Below are 15,983 nucleotides of genomic sequence, written 5' to 3'. Positions count from 1 at the left end.
TCCCACGTCGGGCTCCCGGCATGGAGCCTGCTTCTCCCTCTGCCTGTGTCTCTGCCTCTCTATGTCTACCATGAGTAAATAAATAAAATCTTTTAAATAAAATAAAATAAATAAACAAACAAATAAATAAATAAATAAAACAAAGATGCTCAAAAACAATCAGGCTCATCCTTTCTCCAATACAAAGACATGAGTAGGGTCGGAATCTACACCACCACCACAAAGCAAGTATCTCATTTGCTTCTTGCTCCCATGCAGCACTCCCCTTACTCTCTCCCGATGCATCCCCTGTGGTCTGGCACAGCCCCAGTCCGTCTCAGTTCTAACTCTCAGCTCTGGGCAGGACCTGTGTATCATCAGACTCATCAGTGGGGTTTAGCCTCAGCACCAAGCTAGCCTTCAAGGACAAAGTTATGCCCACATATTAATAACACCATATCCAGACAGCAGATAGACTTGGTTTCTTTTCTAAAATGGGAAAAAAATCCAATTCCGCTAAGCTAAGATGGGGTCTAACAGTTACAATACCACCATTTCTAATCTCACACAGTAGGCAAATACGCCTCTGGCAAAGCATAACGGGAGAGTTTGAGAGGGTAGGTAGGATTCTGTCTACCAATGCTGTTTTTAAGCTCTATGCACAAGAAAAATATTTGCTGAAAGCCAATCTAGTACCAACATGACTAACTCTCCCTTTGTTACTGTTTCTTCTTCCATGCCAACGTAGTAAAAAAGAAAAGTCAGCATGCACTCTTTTTTTTTTTTTTTAGAGTATCCATTAGAGGGGCACCTGGCTGGCTCAGTCAGTAGAGTATATGACTCTTGACCTAGGGGTCATGAGTTCAAGCCCCACATCAGTGTAGAGTTTACTTAAAAATAAAATCTTAAAAAAGCAACAACAACAATACGATTAAAAAAAAGAAGAACATCTGTTAGATAAATCTATCTTGGGAGGAAGAGGGATGTTCCAGGTTGACACTTAATTCTATCTCCAAACCCACACTGAAGATTTTAATTTCTAATGCTGTGCTCACTACAAATTCACCATAATGAACTCATGCCCTTGATAAAGCGTAAACCTTTTAAAAAAACAATATAACCACTGATGTCTAATAATCTGAGTCAGCAGACCCCTCCCTTTGATGTGGATTGTTATCCACAAACACACTATCAAGCTGTTAGTTACCCGCACTCCCTTAGGAGAGCGTACACTGCTCTCGTTGCGGGTCTCTCCACAAACTATCATCCTATCCCTGTGTCTCTAAAAATCTTAAAAAGTTTCACTGCGGCAATCGAAAAGGACCTGTATTTCCACATCCGATACACCAATAACAGTGGGAATAGAAATAAGCTTCTGACTTTCAACTTTACAGTAAGGCCAAATCTCTTCCTATCCTCGGGTCAATTTTATAACGAAGAACTGGTGAATGTAATAGGCTGTGTATCATTTACCACGGTGGTAAATGAAGTCATTACTACTGTTCAAAAAAGGCCCTAAGGCCATCCTGTTATAAAGAGATAAATGAGACCAGGAGACACTTTTGTTCTGTGAGATCAACAGTGAGAAAACGGGGACCTGGCTGAAATAAAACAACAAACACATGAAATTTCTCATTTATAATTTTAATCGAAGCATTGCTATTCATTTTTTCTTAACTCTTTCTTATAAGCACCAAATTTTAATATCTAGGTCAATTTTTTTGGGAAAGAAACACCATCAAAGAACTTCCCTCCAGAATAAAACAATGATGTTCATTCCTCCAAACAACTGAATTTGAAGTCTACTGAAACAAAACAAAAAAGCCCACACACACACACAGAAAAGTAACAAAAATCACATTCTAGGGGTTCAGTGCATTTAGCAGCCTTCACTGTGCTGTCTAATCATCCTTCAGCTGACTTTCAAAAAAATTAACACCCCAGCGCATCAAAATATACATTTTCCATTTGTTTTGTTTAAATTAAAAATAATAATTAAAAAAAGAAAACTTGAAGGAATTCACAATCAATTGCCTGACTCATTTCGATGTCATGTACAGCATATGAAGGTCAGGAAGGCTATTTGCAGCACACATGATTAGGAGATTGGTCTTCAAGGTTTAGCTTTCTTCCAAACAGTGTAAAATACCCACCTGGACAGGGAGTCAAGGAATAAGAGCAGGCAATTCAAGGAAGAACAGACAGCACTTAAAATTTGTTTGCTAACCTACAAATTGGAAGATGGATTGAAAGCTTCATGGATTGAAGCACTGAGGTGATGGCAATTAAGGCCTCTTAAAACATGGCCACTTGACCACCTGGACTCCTCCCCTCTGTGACCGGGAGGACACTGGAAGGGAGAAGGGAGCCAAGTGGAGAAAAAGGTAAAGGCATACAAATATTCCCTCAGGTGATGCTACTGCTTCCTAAGTCTTTAGATGTTTTAGGGAATGAATATGACAATGAAGGGTGGGACAGAGGGGAGAGATTGGGGATGGGGGGAGGGGGAGAAAGGAGAGGTAGGGAGGAAAGAGGAGAAAAGGTAGAAGGATGGAGAGACTGAGAGTTTCTACAATCTCTCAGTATATAAACAGATCTGACTGTAAAAAGTGCTCCAAAAGGAGACCGTTGGGAGGGGGAGAGAGGTCAAGGATCCCCACACGCCATGGAAGCAAACGGCCACCCCACAGACTGCTCCCCTCCTTCCCAGGACCTAGGGGGTTTCTTAGGGCTTGAGTCTCTGCCACAGGCTGCCAGGGCTCGTGGGCAAGGAGCAGTCACAGGATCCTAGACAGCAACGAAGACTGCTGTGACAGGAAACTGGACTCGGCCACCTCAGATAAGGAAGCTTTTATCTGGAGACTAGAGTCTGCCTTTTAGGAAGAACGGCATCTTAAATTTCCAACGATAATACTCTCATTCTGGTTTTTCTCAGGACTCACTTTACAAAGGGGAACTAACAAAGACGACCAACGTTATTAACTTTGCAATCCCCGGCATTATTTTTGGCTCGTGGTTTCTAGTACAAGCCAGGATCAGGTGAAGCGTAGAAGCTAATATTAAGGTGGGAGAATCTCAATATAAAAGTAAAATGAGTGACAAAACATGAGTCACCTAACTCTGGGAAATGAACAAGGGGTAGTGGAAGGGGAAGTGGGCGGGGGGTTAGGGTGACTGGGTGATGGGCACTGAGGGGGGCACTTGGCGGGATAAGCACTGGGTGTTATTCTATATGTTGGCAAATTGAACTCCAATAAAAAAAATTTTTTTAAATAAAATAAAACTCCAGCAAAAAAAAAGAAATAAGAATGTGGAAGTAGTTTGTAAATAAAGTGATACACAATTAAGTATATTTCTGTTACATTGAGATATTAGTCTCTAGAACCATATTTTTCAAAATCTTATTAAAAATTTGAGTACTTTTTCAGTGTAAAAAAAATAAAATAACATGAGCATATTCATTCTTTTTGCCTGCTACAGCTCAAGTGGTGCTTCCCCGACTAGGGCTTCCGAAGCTATATATGTACGTCAGTCTCCTGGCCGGCCGGTTAAGACGGCTCAGCAGGACTTCCCTCCAGCCTCTCCTGGGTGGGGCCTGAGAATCTGCACCCTAACTTCTTCCCAGGGGATGCTGCAGTTCTGGGGCTAGCCTCTGACAACCAATGGCGCTTAATCAGCGGAACCACCTAGGGAGGCTGTGGTAAGCCACGCCCCAGAATCGGAGGGTGGGACCCAGGAAGCAGCACTATTTCAAAGTTTTGGGGAATGCCAACGTGCAGCCACGATTGAATACCGTGGCCTTATATAGTACAGAGCTAATCCCATTTATTATTGGATTTCAAATGTTGAACTGGCATGGGATTTACTTGGGTCTTCTGATCTGACAATACAGTGTTATGGTCCAAGGATACAATTCCAAGTATGAGGGAACACAGACGATCTCCTTTGAGAATTCCACAGGACAATACAGGCGCCCAAGCTGTTCTTCATAGAGCGACAAGGCTTCCGTCAAATTCACACAGTTACCCTAAATCAAAGAGAGAAAAGCAAACAATGGGATTCTTGAGTCTTACTGAGGGCCCCTGCTCATGGGAAGGTCTCTAATAAATGAAACCAATTTTATCATTAGATGAAAAAGTTCATCTCTGAAGATAAGGCTTCTGTACTTTGACAAACTGCATTCAGTTCTACTTACAGATCCATTAGCTCATTATCCTTCTACCTCATTTACCAAGCCATTTCAAACTCTTCAGAGTATGAAGCAACAGAAAGCAGGAAGACCAATGTCTCACTAGTAACAGAGTCACTGTATCAACACCATTGCAATGAGCAAAGATTCATACACAGTCATTCAAAATGTTTGCCCAGTTGTCACCACAGTGTTGAGAATGAAGCATCAAAATGATCAGGTTTTCCATTTCCAGAATGGCTTAAAACTACAACCTCCCTAACAATCTGAAACAATGACACAGAACTATATTCCCATCTCCATGCTTTCCCCCAAATAGGTGATTTTAAGGCCGAAGAGGACAAAAGTTTACTCAGAATATATGTGCTAAGGCTATCCTGAAATTCGACTCCTTATCATTTTCTCCTGACTTCATTGTTCTAAACTGTGGTCAAGGAGACACAGTGAAGTCGGCTGGGGGCTACAGGGACAGTTTCCACTTCTGGACCATCAAGGATAAAGAGTGAGCTACTCTGTGACCGTGGAGAAAAAAAAAAGGATGAATCAGATGCTGGCTAAGAACAGGGTAGAGCTGTGGATATAGTATCTGCATGGTTCTACAGCAGTGCTGCTGTTTGTTTTTTGAAAGTAATCTCTACACCCAACGTGGGGTTTGAATTCACATCCCCAAGATTAAGAGTGCCACTTTCCGCGTTCCACTGATTGAGCCAGCCAGGCACCCCTAGAGCAGTGCTTCTTAATCGTTAATGTGTGTATGAATCACAAGTGATTTTTGTTCGGTAGGTCTGGGGTAGGGCTTATCATATTAGCACAATTTTCCCCCAAGGGCTTTTCAAAATGGGTACTTAATACCACCTATTTCCTTTTAACCTCTGAAGTTCTTAACATTCTGAAGATTACTGAACATGTGTGCTGATTCTATTTCTTCTTCGCTATCACTGTGCCTTAGAATAGGTAAGTACAATGTAAAATGAAAATCACTTACAAATGAAGGCAAGGCATCCTGTGATGTAAGCATCCCCAAGAAGGATATTTCGAAATCAACCAACCAGCTACAGGCAAGTGGGCAAAAAGAACTATTCTGAGAGCTGCCCTCAGTGGTTTTAACTTAGCACATTTGCTCAGCATGACGTCGTCCTTCAGTGCCAGCCGGTTTAGTAACCCATCATCTAGGGTCCTGCAGTGGGATTTGGCCAAAGTGCCCTTCACCAGTATATAATTTGGTTTCAACATTAAGTTCACTGTGAGAGTATATAAACACCACATGTGTAATTTTAGATTCACAAATAGAAAACACTGCCTGGATGTTTTTAGAACACATCACCACTGGGGAAGCTATAGAATGGAAATGCCACCTAGGTGCACAGTTCAATGGCTTTTCTTGCCATCTTAAAATTGACACTGCATTCTCTTTATTGAGGGCATATGGGAGGATGTCCTTAGTAAGAATGTGGTAAGGAAATAGGAAAGTTTCAATTTGTTCTTCCCCAACACCGTCAAAAAGTAGTTTAAAAAAAGAAAGGAAAAAAACCTCACCACAAATGGAGACCTACCCAAAAAAAGTAATGTGATACATTTTACTTTACTTTCCTGTGTTTTTAAATGGAAATACATTTTTTTTTCTTAAGAAAGACATATTGGATCTGTCTCTGCTGCCATAATGGTGCACATCAATGTCCTGGCAGATGCTCTCAAGAACATTAACAATGCCGAAAAGAGAGGCAAATGCCAGGTACTTAATAAGCCATGCTCCAAAGTCAATGTCCGATTTCTAACTGTGATGATGAAGCATGGTTACATTGGTGAATCTGAAATCACTGATGATCACAGAGCTGGGAAAATTGCTGTGAACCTCACAGGCAGGTAAAACAAGTGTATGCAGAGTGATCAGCCCCAGATCTGATGTACAACTGAAAGATCTAGAAAAACGGCTCCCCCTCCACCAGTTTGGTTTCACTGTGCTGACAACTTTAGCTGGCATCATGGACCATGAAGAAGCAATACAAAAATACACAAGAGGGAAAATCCTGTGATTCCTTTTTTCTAGGGATGTAATACATAGATGCAAATAAAATGCCTCAATGGACCCCCCCCCCAAAAAAAAAGGAAGAAAAGACATATTGGAGATGCAGAACAAAAACCCAAGAGCAGAGAGTTAAACACCTCTTAAGGATGAGAAGGGAGTAAAAAAAAAAAAAGAAAAGGATGAGAAGGGAGTAATGTTGGAGGGGGTGGGGAGGAGTGCCATCCTAAGAGGTGAATCCCAGTTTAGTAGTTCGGCTCTAGAAAGTTTTCTTTGCCCCGTGTTAGCTGTGAGTAGAGGTGACACTTTTTATAGAATTCTGTATTGTTTTTATCTTTTATTATTATTTATTTGAGAGAGCACAGAGAGGGACACAGAGGGAGAGAGAGAATCCCCAGTAGGCTCTATACCCAGCATACAGTCCAATGTGGAGATCGACCTAAGCCAAAATCAAGAGTCTGACACATGGGGCACCTGGGCGGCTCCGTCGGTTAAGTGTCTGACTCTTGGGTTTCGACTCAGGTAATGTTCTCATGGTCATGAGGTGAAGCCTTGCTTCAGGCTCCATGCTCAGCAGAGGGTCTGCTTGAGATTCTCTCCCTCTCCCCCTCTGCTGCTCCTGTTCATGCTCTAATAAAATAAATAAATCTTAAAAAAAAAAAGTCAGACACTTAACTGCCTGAGCCATCCAGGCACCCTTGTTTTTCTTTTAAATTTAAGTTAGCAGGTTATGAATTCTGTAATGTAAAAAAAATTAACAGGTCCAGAAGAATACATCCTTAACAACACCATTCTTATCAAGTTAAAGCAAACTACAAAATATAATGATTTAGGAAATTACACATGTAAAACACCTACAAAGAAAAGTACAGGGTGGAGGGGTGTCTGGGTGGCTCAGTTGGTTAAATGTCTGCCTTTGGCTCAGGTTATGATCTCAGGGTCCTGGGATCGAGCCCTGCATCAGGCATCCTGCTCAGTGGGGGAGCCTGCTTCTCCCTCTCCCTTTGCTGCTCACCCTGCTTGTGTTCTCTCACTCTATCAAATAAATAAATAAAATCTTTAACAGAAAAAAAAGGAAGAAAAGTACATGGGGGTACCTAGCTGGCTCAGTCAGGAGTGTGTGACTCTTGATCTTGGAGTCAAAAGTTTGAGCCCCACATTAGGCACAGAGTTTACGAGAGAGAAGAGGAGAGAAAGAGGAAATAAGAGAAAAACAGGAATAAAAAAGAATAACAGTAAAGATAGGTTACCTTCTGGAAGGTGGACAGGGATTAGGAAGGAATGTTGATGTGTCAAGCGAAGGTACTAGTTAATGTCCACTTCTCAAGCGAGGGGTGGTGGTATTTTGCATAACTTATGTGAATGCCACATACATAATTTTATATCAAAAGACCTTCAGGGTTTATCTTAATGGGGAGTGGAGAAGACAAGTGAGGGAGGTAAAGTCCCAGGACCTATCTCTTCCAGTCTCTTGAAAGCAAATCTTCCCTGGATTCAACCCCCACCGCCCCCTGCCCTGGCCCACCAGAGCCACTCAATTCCCACCCACTCCACAGCACAGCATTCCCTACACCTCCCCAGCTTTGTGGTGCAGTAACTAGGCTGTGTTCGTGCAGTCACAGTCATACTAGTGACATCAAGAACTTGCTACTGTGATGCAAGCGATTTGAGGCAGGACATTCAGGTTTTGTCTGTCGCCAAGTAACAGGTCAAACAACATTTTCATCCCATCTTGACACTTCAGTTCTGAGCTACATGCTCTGGAAAGGGGAGGTAGGCGTGAATCAAGAGTATCTCCTGAACATTATCACATGGCAGTTTTAAAAAGGACTACGGGGGTGCCTGAATGGTTCAGTCGGTTAAATGTCAGACTCTTGATTTCAGCTCAGGTCATGATCTCGTGGGCTGTGGGCGAGCCCCAGGTTGGGCTCCAGGCTCAGTGGAGAGTCTCCCTCTACCCCTCCCCTCAAGTCATGCACGTGGGCACACACATGCACTTTCTCTCTAAAATAAATAAATCTAATTAAAAAAATAAAATAAAATAAAATAAATAAATCTTTAAAAAAACTTTTAAATATTTAAAACATACATCATGACAAATCAGCATATCCTGAATCAAACCACCCTGTGCTCTTGACTCAACTACTGCCTCTTCCAAGGCCTTCTAACACTTACTCCACATGGATTGCACCATGTGACACATTCAACCACCGAAAGTACCATATGATCCCAGAGTATCGTAAAGGAGCTTGCCCTGTGTTTCCAACTGTAATGAATGCAGGGACAGGAAACCTATCCTAATGTATCTTTTGAACAGCCCTGGGCGTGATTTTTCCTAAAAGTTGGTTGGTAATGGCAAATTATCAAAGCCTGGATCATTAGTATCTACAAACCAGCTGTGGTGATCTGCTCAGCAAGCAGCACTTGTAGTAGCCCCCCACCCTACGATACCAGCTCCCCAAGACAGCAGTCTAGCAGGCAAACACAACAAAAGAGAACAGTCACACTTCCTTCCTAAGTCTGCCTGTTCTGTGCCACGCTGCCTACAGTGGCCCCGAACGGTTTTCAGTCTCTTTTGGTGAAAAATCCCAGAACCTCCCATTCTTCCCCAACTTAAGCTGCTAGAGAGTTCTATTTACGGAAACCTAAGAACCAAATTCTAGCCATATGCTCGGCTTGAGAAATAGCCACTCATGAAAAAAACCTAACTCATTGAATTTGGTTTGTTCTCACAAAAGTAAGACAACTTTAAGCAGGTTTCATGGTAGACTTCCTATAAATCATGGGTCTGCAAACTCCATCTGTAAAGGACCAGAATGAAGAGTTTAGGCATAGAGATCACAGTCCCCATCCCAACCACTCAGTGGGCACCTAGAGCATTAGAGAAGTCAAAGGTAAAATGTCACGAATGGGTGTGGCTGTCTGGCAAGAAAACCTTATCAAAACAAGCAGTAGGAGAGATCTGGCCCATAGTTTGCAGACCCCTGCTTTAAGAGAGTCAAGCCTAGAATGTGTTAAAAAAATTTCATTTCTAAACATCAGGCCAAAAAAATCCATTCATATAGTCATCTGTTTCCCTTGAAGTTCCCAGTACTTTCACCAAGGGCAAGGTCTAGGATTAATCACCATGGGGAAGGGAAGGGGAAGAAAATGGGATGGGCTGAAGACTAATTCAAGATGTCTGACAGTTGCCAAGTTGTTTTCAGCATTATAATCTCAGATTCCATCAACTGCCCCGGGCCTGCATTAAAATGCCTCCTTGGGAGAATAAAGTTAAGACCTCTCTACTAGTTTTTGACATTTAAATATACTAAAGCTTTTTAAAGGGGTGGGGGAGATCTCCCGAAAGCACTTAATAAGAATTATAGGGACCATAGTGCAGTACTACCTAAGTAAGTGCTTATCTTCTGCTAATGAATCAAGGGATTGTTGTAGCAATAAAGTGACTCAGATCATCATTTAGCTCCCTTTGTGGTCATTTTCAGAATTTTCTTCAGGGCTTTAGTAGGTTATATGTATATTTTTTTATATAACATACAAATTTTAAACTTTTTTTTTTTTTTCCAATTTAAGAATCCCATAGAGAAGGAGGAAAAAAAAACAATTTGCTTCCATCTGGTGGTAGGAGCTCATACTACAGTCAAAGCAATTTATGAAAGTTATGTTGATAAATCGGCTTTCCAGTGAAGAATCTCCTAGAGGATGAGAGGGAAAATTTTAAAAAACAAGACCAAACAAAAATATCACGATCTGTGTCTCCATCTGGTGGCAGTACATCATAGTACAGCCACAGCCCCAGGTCAGTGAGTGAGAACACTGCGCAATAAAAGGACACAACAGAACTCATTAATTCCCACAAGATGACAGGTCAGCTATTTATAACCTACTGTTTGAAAGAACATAATTCAGTTACAATGTTCTATCCTTAAGAGACAAATTCCAATAAAATGCATGCAAATTTCAAATATAAAATTCTTATGGAGAGTTTTGGGAAGAAACAGTTAAGCAGTCTACCTGTGTAAAATATTTCCCATCCTGTTTCAGTACTTTCATTGAGAGGTCAAGAATCAGTCTGAGAAACTCCCATGTGGAATCTGGATGTTAAAAAGAAAAATGTATGTTATACAAACATGGGTTTGCGTGCATCAGAAACAACATCTAAAGTCAAATATCAAAAAAATAAATAAAGTCAAATATCCACATTAATATTCAACAATACCAAAAAAAGAAACAGCCAAGAGCTTAAGACCCAATATTCAAGAGCTCATTCGTGAAAATTTGCTGTCATTTTTGGGTGTCCTGCACACATGTGCACAGACTTACGCATGATCAAAAGCAAATATCCATGTGCTGAGCACTGCTTTCACGATACCAATAATGATTTGACAGAAAGGCAGAAGTGGAAATCTGAAAAATAACAGCTTTAAGGGGGAAGTAGTGACATCCCGAGACAAACAGCAAGGGTCATCAGGTGGGGACTCAGTTTGCAAACTCAGCAGGAAGGCAAAGTTATAGAAAGAACAGTAACACCAAAACGCCAAGCGGGCAGTGGTTTGGAGTGTGTGTTTTGAGAATGGGGAACTGTTTCTAGTGTTGCTTAGAAAGGTCACCAGTTTGTCCCATGACAAGTTAAAAATCACAGGATAGAACTAAATTACCAAACAAGCTAATTTCTCAATGATGTGATTATGCATCATTTTATTTAATGTTTCTCTCAAATGACTGAGTAAATTTACTCATTTGGTGACAGAAACCCAGCCATCCTTCCACTGTGGGCCTCAGTTGAACCACCCTTGAAAACATGAAGGAACTTATTAAGGAGACAATCTCTAAGAGCCTTCCATTCTCACAGGGTGCGCCCCAAAAAAATCATTTTCATTAACATGTTGGTTATAAAAGAAAAAACAGAATCTACCTTCTTCTGGAGACGTGGAGATTGGAACAGCTGTCAAATCATTAATCACATAATCAAACTCTCTCCCTTCTTTGGCGTACCTCTTCAGTACTGGAATACAGTCTTCTATTAGAACCTTCCAAAAAAGAGGAATAGATGCGTGTAAGCTGGCTCCTATGGAAGCATATACACCCTTCTAGAGGAGGGAGGAAAATGCAAACTGCTGCTGGGATCCACAGCACCTGCCACATGAACAAAAATGACTTCCATCCATGCCTATAACAGCTACAAATCAGTGCCTACTATATGCTTTGTCTGCCTTCTGATTTAATCTAAGCAACACATCTACAGGTACTATTATTATCCACAGTTTAAAATGGGAAAAATTAAGAGGGGTTACAAAGGGGCGCCTGGGTGGCTCAGTTGGCTAAGTACCTGACTCTTGATTTTGGCTCAGGTCATGATCTCAGGGTTGTGGGATGGAGCACTTGGGCTCTGTGCTGGGTGAGGAGTGGAGCCTATTTAAGATTCTCTTCTCTCCCCTCTCTCTTCTTCTCCCTCTGCCCCTCCAAAAGAGAGAGAGAGAGGGAAAGGATATGCAGCGTTTGCTTCAGCAGCACACATACTAAAATTGGAAGGATACAGAAAGATTAGCATGGCCTCTGCACAAGGATGAGAGACAAATTCATGAAGCATCCCATACTCTTGGGAGACAGAGTGAGAAGGAGAAGGGGGGGGAAGGAGAGGAGAAGGGTTACGTAGCTTGCCCAAAGGTACCCAATAGGAAATGGAGCCAAGAAGTACACCTATATCTATATGAAAGCCAAGTTCACACTTGAATCTATATTGCCTCTCCTACTACTATCTATATTTTCTTCTACTTTTAGTTTTTCTTTTTATGCCACTTAATGACTACATTGTCTATTGATTTTTTACATCTCACCTCAAACTATTAACCTACAGTTTTTCAAGATATTTTTTTTTACCACTTTGAATACTGTTGGTAATACAATTATGTAAAAGAATACCAACTCCCACAATCACAATTATTAATGAGTACAGCAGTTAAGAGCTGGAATTCTCAAACAGATCCTTTACAATAAACAATTATCCTTGAACAACATCGGTTTGAACTGTCTGGGTCCACTTATTTGCAGGTTTTTTTCCCCTAATACCATAGAATATTGTAAAAATATTTTCTCTTCCTTATGATTTTCTTAATCACATTTTCTCTAGCTTACTTTATTGTAGGAATATAGTATATAATACATATAACATACAAAATGTGTTGACTATTTATGTTCTTGGTAACACCTCCAGTCAACAGAATGTTATTAAGTAAAGTTTTGGGGGAGTCAAAAGTTACGTGCAGGGCAGCCCAGGTGGCTCAGCCATTTAGCACTGCCTTCGGCCCAGGGCATGACCCTTGGGGGTCTCAGGATCGAGTCCCACATCGGGCTCCCTGCATGGGGCCTGCTTCTCCCTCTGCCTGTGTCTCTGCTTCTCTCATGAATAAATAAATAAAATCTTTAAAAAAATTTTTTTTAAGTTATGTGCAAATTTCTGTGTGTAGGGGTCAGCATTCCTAACCCCCATGTTGTTCAAGGGTCAACTGTACAAGGAAGTAAGTTTGGGGCTTTCCTTATCTTTTAAGTATTGAAGCCATAGGCTGGGGACCCATCTGGCTGTAGGTAACATCCTGAACTAACAGAGGAGTTACTCTCCTTGCCTTATATTTTTCTAGTTACAAAATACATACTCATGAAAAATTCATAGAAGTCAGAAGTCGTTTGCCAAAATTCCCTAAAATAACCCATTCCAGGATTTTTCCTATGAATGTTCTCACAGAGATCCTCAGTCACAATTTTAAGAACTCGATCTTATAGCCCTAAGGTTTTATAACTTGCTTCACTTAATGTATCATCTAAGTACAACCATTCGAAGATCTAGAAGACACTAATCAATCCTGTGTGATATGCTCAGTTTTCTCCTATGCTCGTATACACTCTTACCAACACACGTTCTCAGATAAACACACATGCTGTTCTTTTTAGAACTAGGATCACACATATTCTGAACTTGAAGTTTTTCATCTAACACTGTTCGGTGTCATCGTAGATTTTTGGGGGGGATAATGATTTTTTTTTAAGATTTTATTTATTCATGAGAGAGAGGCAGAGACACAGGCAGAGGGAGAAGCAGGCTCTATTGGAAGGAGCCCGACGCGGGACCCGATCCCGGGACTCCAGGATCAGGCCCTGGGCCGAAGGCAGGTGCTAAACCACCAAGCTACCCAGGGATCCCCTAATTTTTTTTTTATATTGTACCATTCCATAAAAAACTACTCTTTAACCTCCTTGTATAGATGTCTGGCTGTAAGCCAGACATTCAAACACTAGGTTGCTGATACAAAAGGGATGTAGATTTTAGTTTTTATAGTTTGGATAGTAACTCATGCCCCAACTAGCTATGCATGCAAGCACCTATTCCCTTGCATCCTCCCCAACACTGGATGTTGTCCCTCTTCTATTGCGACAGGTCCTTCGCTAATGTCTTCACGTGAACTTGCTGGGCCACTAAAAGGGGTGAGCATCTTGTTAGAAGTTTATAGGATATTTAATTTTTGTCTTCTGAGAAATACCAGTTCATGCCCTTTACATTTTTTCCATTTAATTATCTTAATTTTTAAATTTTAAATTGTAGGGGCTCTTTATATTATTAAAGGGATTAAATCCCTGTCGTGTCTGTTACCAGTTTTTCCAGCTTCATTTATGGGATTAGGTTGTTGTTATGGTTTCTGGGTTTGTCTTTCTTTTAAAAGGTTTCCTAAATCCAAAGTTAAATATGCTAAATTTCCCTAAATGTATTAAGTTTTTGTATCCAGAGCTTAAGCCATCTGAGATTAACTTTTCTATGGCTTCCAAGGTCATGTTAACTTTGTTCTCATGGGAATGGACAGCCCATTGTGTTGGCATGGCCTATGAAATCAACTAAATCTCCTTTTCCCAAGCAAACTGAAATATAGCTTAGGCCATCTATTACTAGTACAAATATATACTCAGACATGTTCAAAGTCTCTGTGCCATTCCTTTTATCCATTCCTGTGTCAACACCACACTATTTAGTTACTATGCTTTAACAGTAAATGATAAACAACAGGAAAATCTCCCAGCAGTATGATTTTTTTAAATTTATTTTTTGGCTATTCTTAGGTATTTATTGTTACAAATGAACTCAAAAATCATTTGATCTAATTCTAAAAACTTTCGGATTCTGATTAGAACTACTTGTAATTAGGAAGTTACAGACATTGTTCTGGTGTTCTCGTCTTAAAAATATAACATGTCTCTCCGTATATTCCAACTTCAGTTATGGTCTTTCAAGAAGATCCTGACATAATTCTTACCAGTACCACAATACCATTCTTATTTAAATATATTCCCAGGTATTTAACAATTGGTCATAAGTCCTAACTGTAAAACCTGAAACCATAAAAATCCTAGGAGAGAGCACAGGCAGTAACCTCTAACATTAGTCATAGCAACCTTTCTCTAGATAGGTCTCCTGAGGCAAGGGAAATAAAAGCAAAAATAAACCACTGGGACATCAAAATAAAAAGCTCCTGGGCAGCCCCAGTGGTGCAGCGGTTTAGCGCCGCCTGCAGCCTGGGGCATGATCCTGGAGACCCTGGATCCAGTCCCACGTCAGGCTCTCTGCGTGGACCCTGCTTCTCCCTCTGCCTGTATCTCTGCCTCTCTCTCTCTGTCTCTATGAATAAATAAATAAAATATTTAAAAATAATAAATAAAATATGAAATGCATCTTTTAAAAAAATAATAAAAAATAAAAGCTCCTGCACAGCAAAGGACACAATCAATCAACAAAACTAAAAGACAACCTATGAAATGGGAGAAGATATTTACAAATGACATAGTTGATAAAAGGTTAGGATCCAAAATATATAAAGAATTTACACAACTCAATACCCAAAATACAAACAATCCAACTTAAAAATGGCCAGAAGATATAAACAGACATTTTTCCAAAGACATCTAGATGGCCAACAGATACTTGAAAAGATGCTCAACCTCACTCATCGTCAGGGAAATGCAAATCAAAGCTACAGTGAGGTATTGCCTGACACCTGTCAGAATGGCTAAAATTAACAACACAAGAAACAACACGTGTTGGTGAGGATGTGGAGAAAAGGGAACCCTCTTGCACTATTGGTGGGAATGCAAACGGGGGCAGCCACTATGGAAAACAGTATGGAAGTTCCTCAAAAAGTTAAAAAAAAAAAAAAAAAAAAAAGAACTACCCTATGACCCAGCAATTGCACTACTGGATATTTACCCAAAGAATACAAGAACATTATTAATTCAAAGGGATACGTGCACCCCAACGTTTATGGCAGCATTATTTACAAGAGCCAAGATATGGAAGCAGCCCAAGGGTCCATCAATTGATGAATGGATAAAAAAGTGGGGGTGTGTGTGTGTGTGTGTGTGTGTGTGTGTGTGTTTATACACAGCGGGATTTTATTCAGCCATAAAAAAACAAAATCTTGCCACTTGTAATGACATGGATGGAGCTACAGTGTATTATGCTAAGTGAAACGTCAGTGAGAGAAAGACAAATGCCATAGGATTTCACTCATATGTGGAATTTAAGAAACAAATGAGCAAACAAAAGAGACAAACCAAAAACCACCCTTAATTATATTCATCAGATGGTTACAGAGGGAAGGTGGGCAGGGGGATGGGGGAAATAGGTGATGGGGATTAGGAGTACACTTATCGTGATGAGCACTGAGCAATGCAGAGAATCGTTGAATCACTATATTATACATCTGAAACTAATATAATACTCGTTAACTACTCTAGAATTAAAATTACAAA

At 40.5% G+C, this 15,983-nt stretch overlaps 1 protein-coding gene, 1 non-coding gene and 1 pseudogene across 7 annotated transcripts in view; 2 read left to right on the top strand and 1 right to left on the bottom strand.

Annotated features, from left to right (window-relative positions):
• Window positions 1-1,607: 1,607 nt before the first annotated feature.
• Window positions 1,608-15,983, bottom strand: part of SMS (spermine synthase) — a 55,041-nt gene continuing 40,665 nt past the window's right edge. For all 6 annotated transcript variants that reach the window (XM_038587064.1, XM_038587058.1, XM_038587062.1 and 3 more), the window contains exons 8-11: window positions 11,107-11,221; window positions 10,206-10,285; window positions 3,891-4,006; window positions 1,608-2,132 (exon numbers count right to left, since the gene is read on the bottom strand). In XM_038587064.1, the coding sequence (XP_038442992.1) occupies window positions 2,093-2,132; window positions 3,891-4,006; window positions 10,206-10,285; window positions 11,107-11,221 (351 nt within the window). In that variant the 3' untranslated portion in view covers window positions 1,608-2,092. The remainder of the gene's footprint in view (window positions 2,133-3,890; window positions 4,007-10,205; window positions 10,286-11,106; window positions 11,222-15,983) is intronic.
• On the top strand, window positions 5,768-6,201 carry LOC119868398 (annotated as a pseudogene).
• Window positions 11,691-11,792, top strand: LOC119868595. The gene has a single exon (XR_005386587.1). It is a non-coding gene; the product is annotated as a U6 spliceosomal RNA (small nuclear RNA).

This window comes from Canis lupus, chromosome X, assembly GCF_011100685.1.
Source record: "Canis lupus familiaris isolate Mischka breed German Shepherd chromosome X, alternate assembly UU_Cfam_GSD_1.0, whole genome shotgun sequence".
NCBI lineage: Eukaryota > Metazoa > Chordata > Mammalia > Carnivora > Canidae > Canis > Canis lupus.
This window is presented reverse-complemented; position numbering and strand designations above follow the sequence as displayed.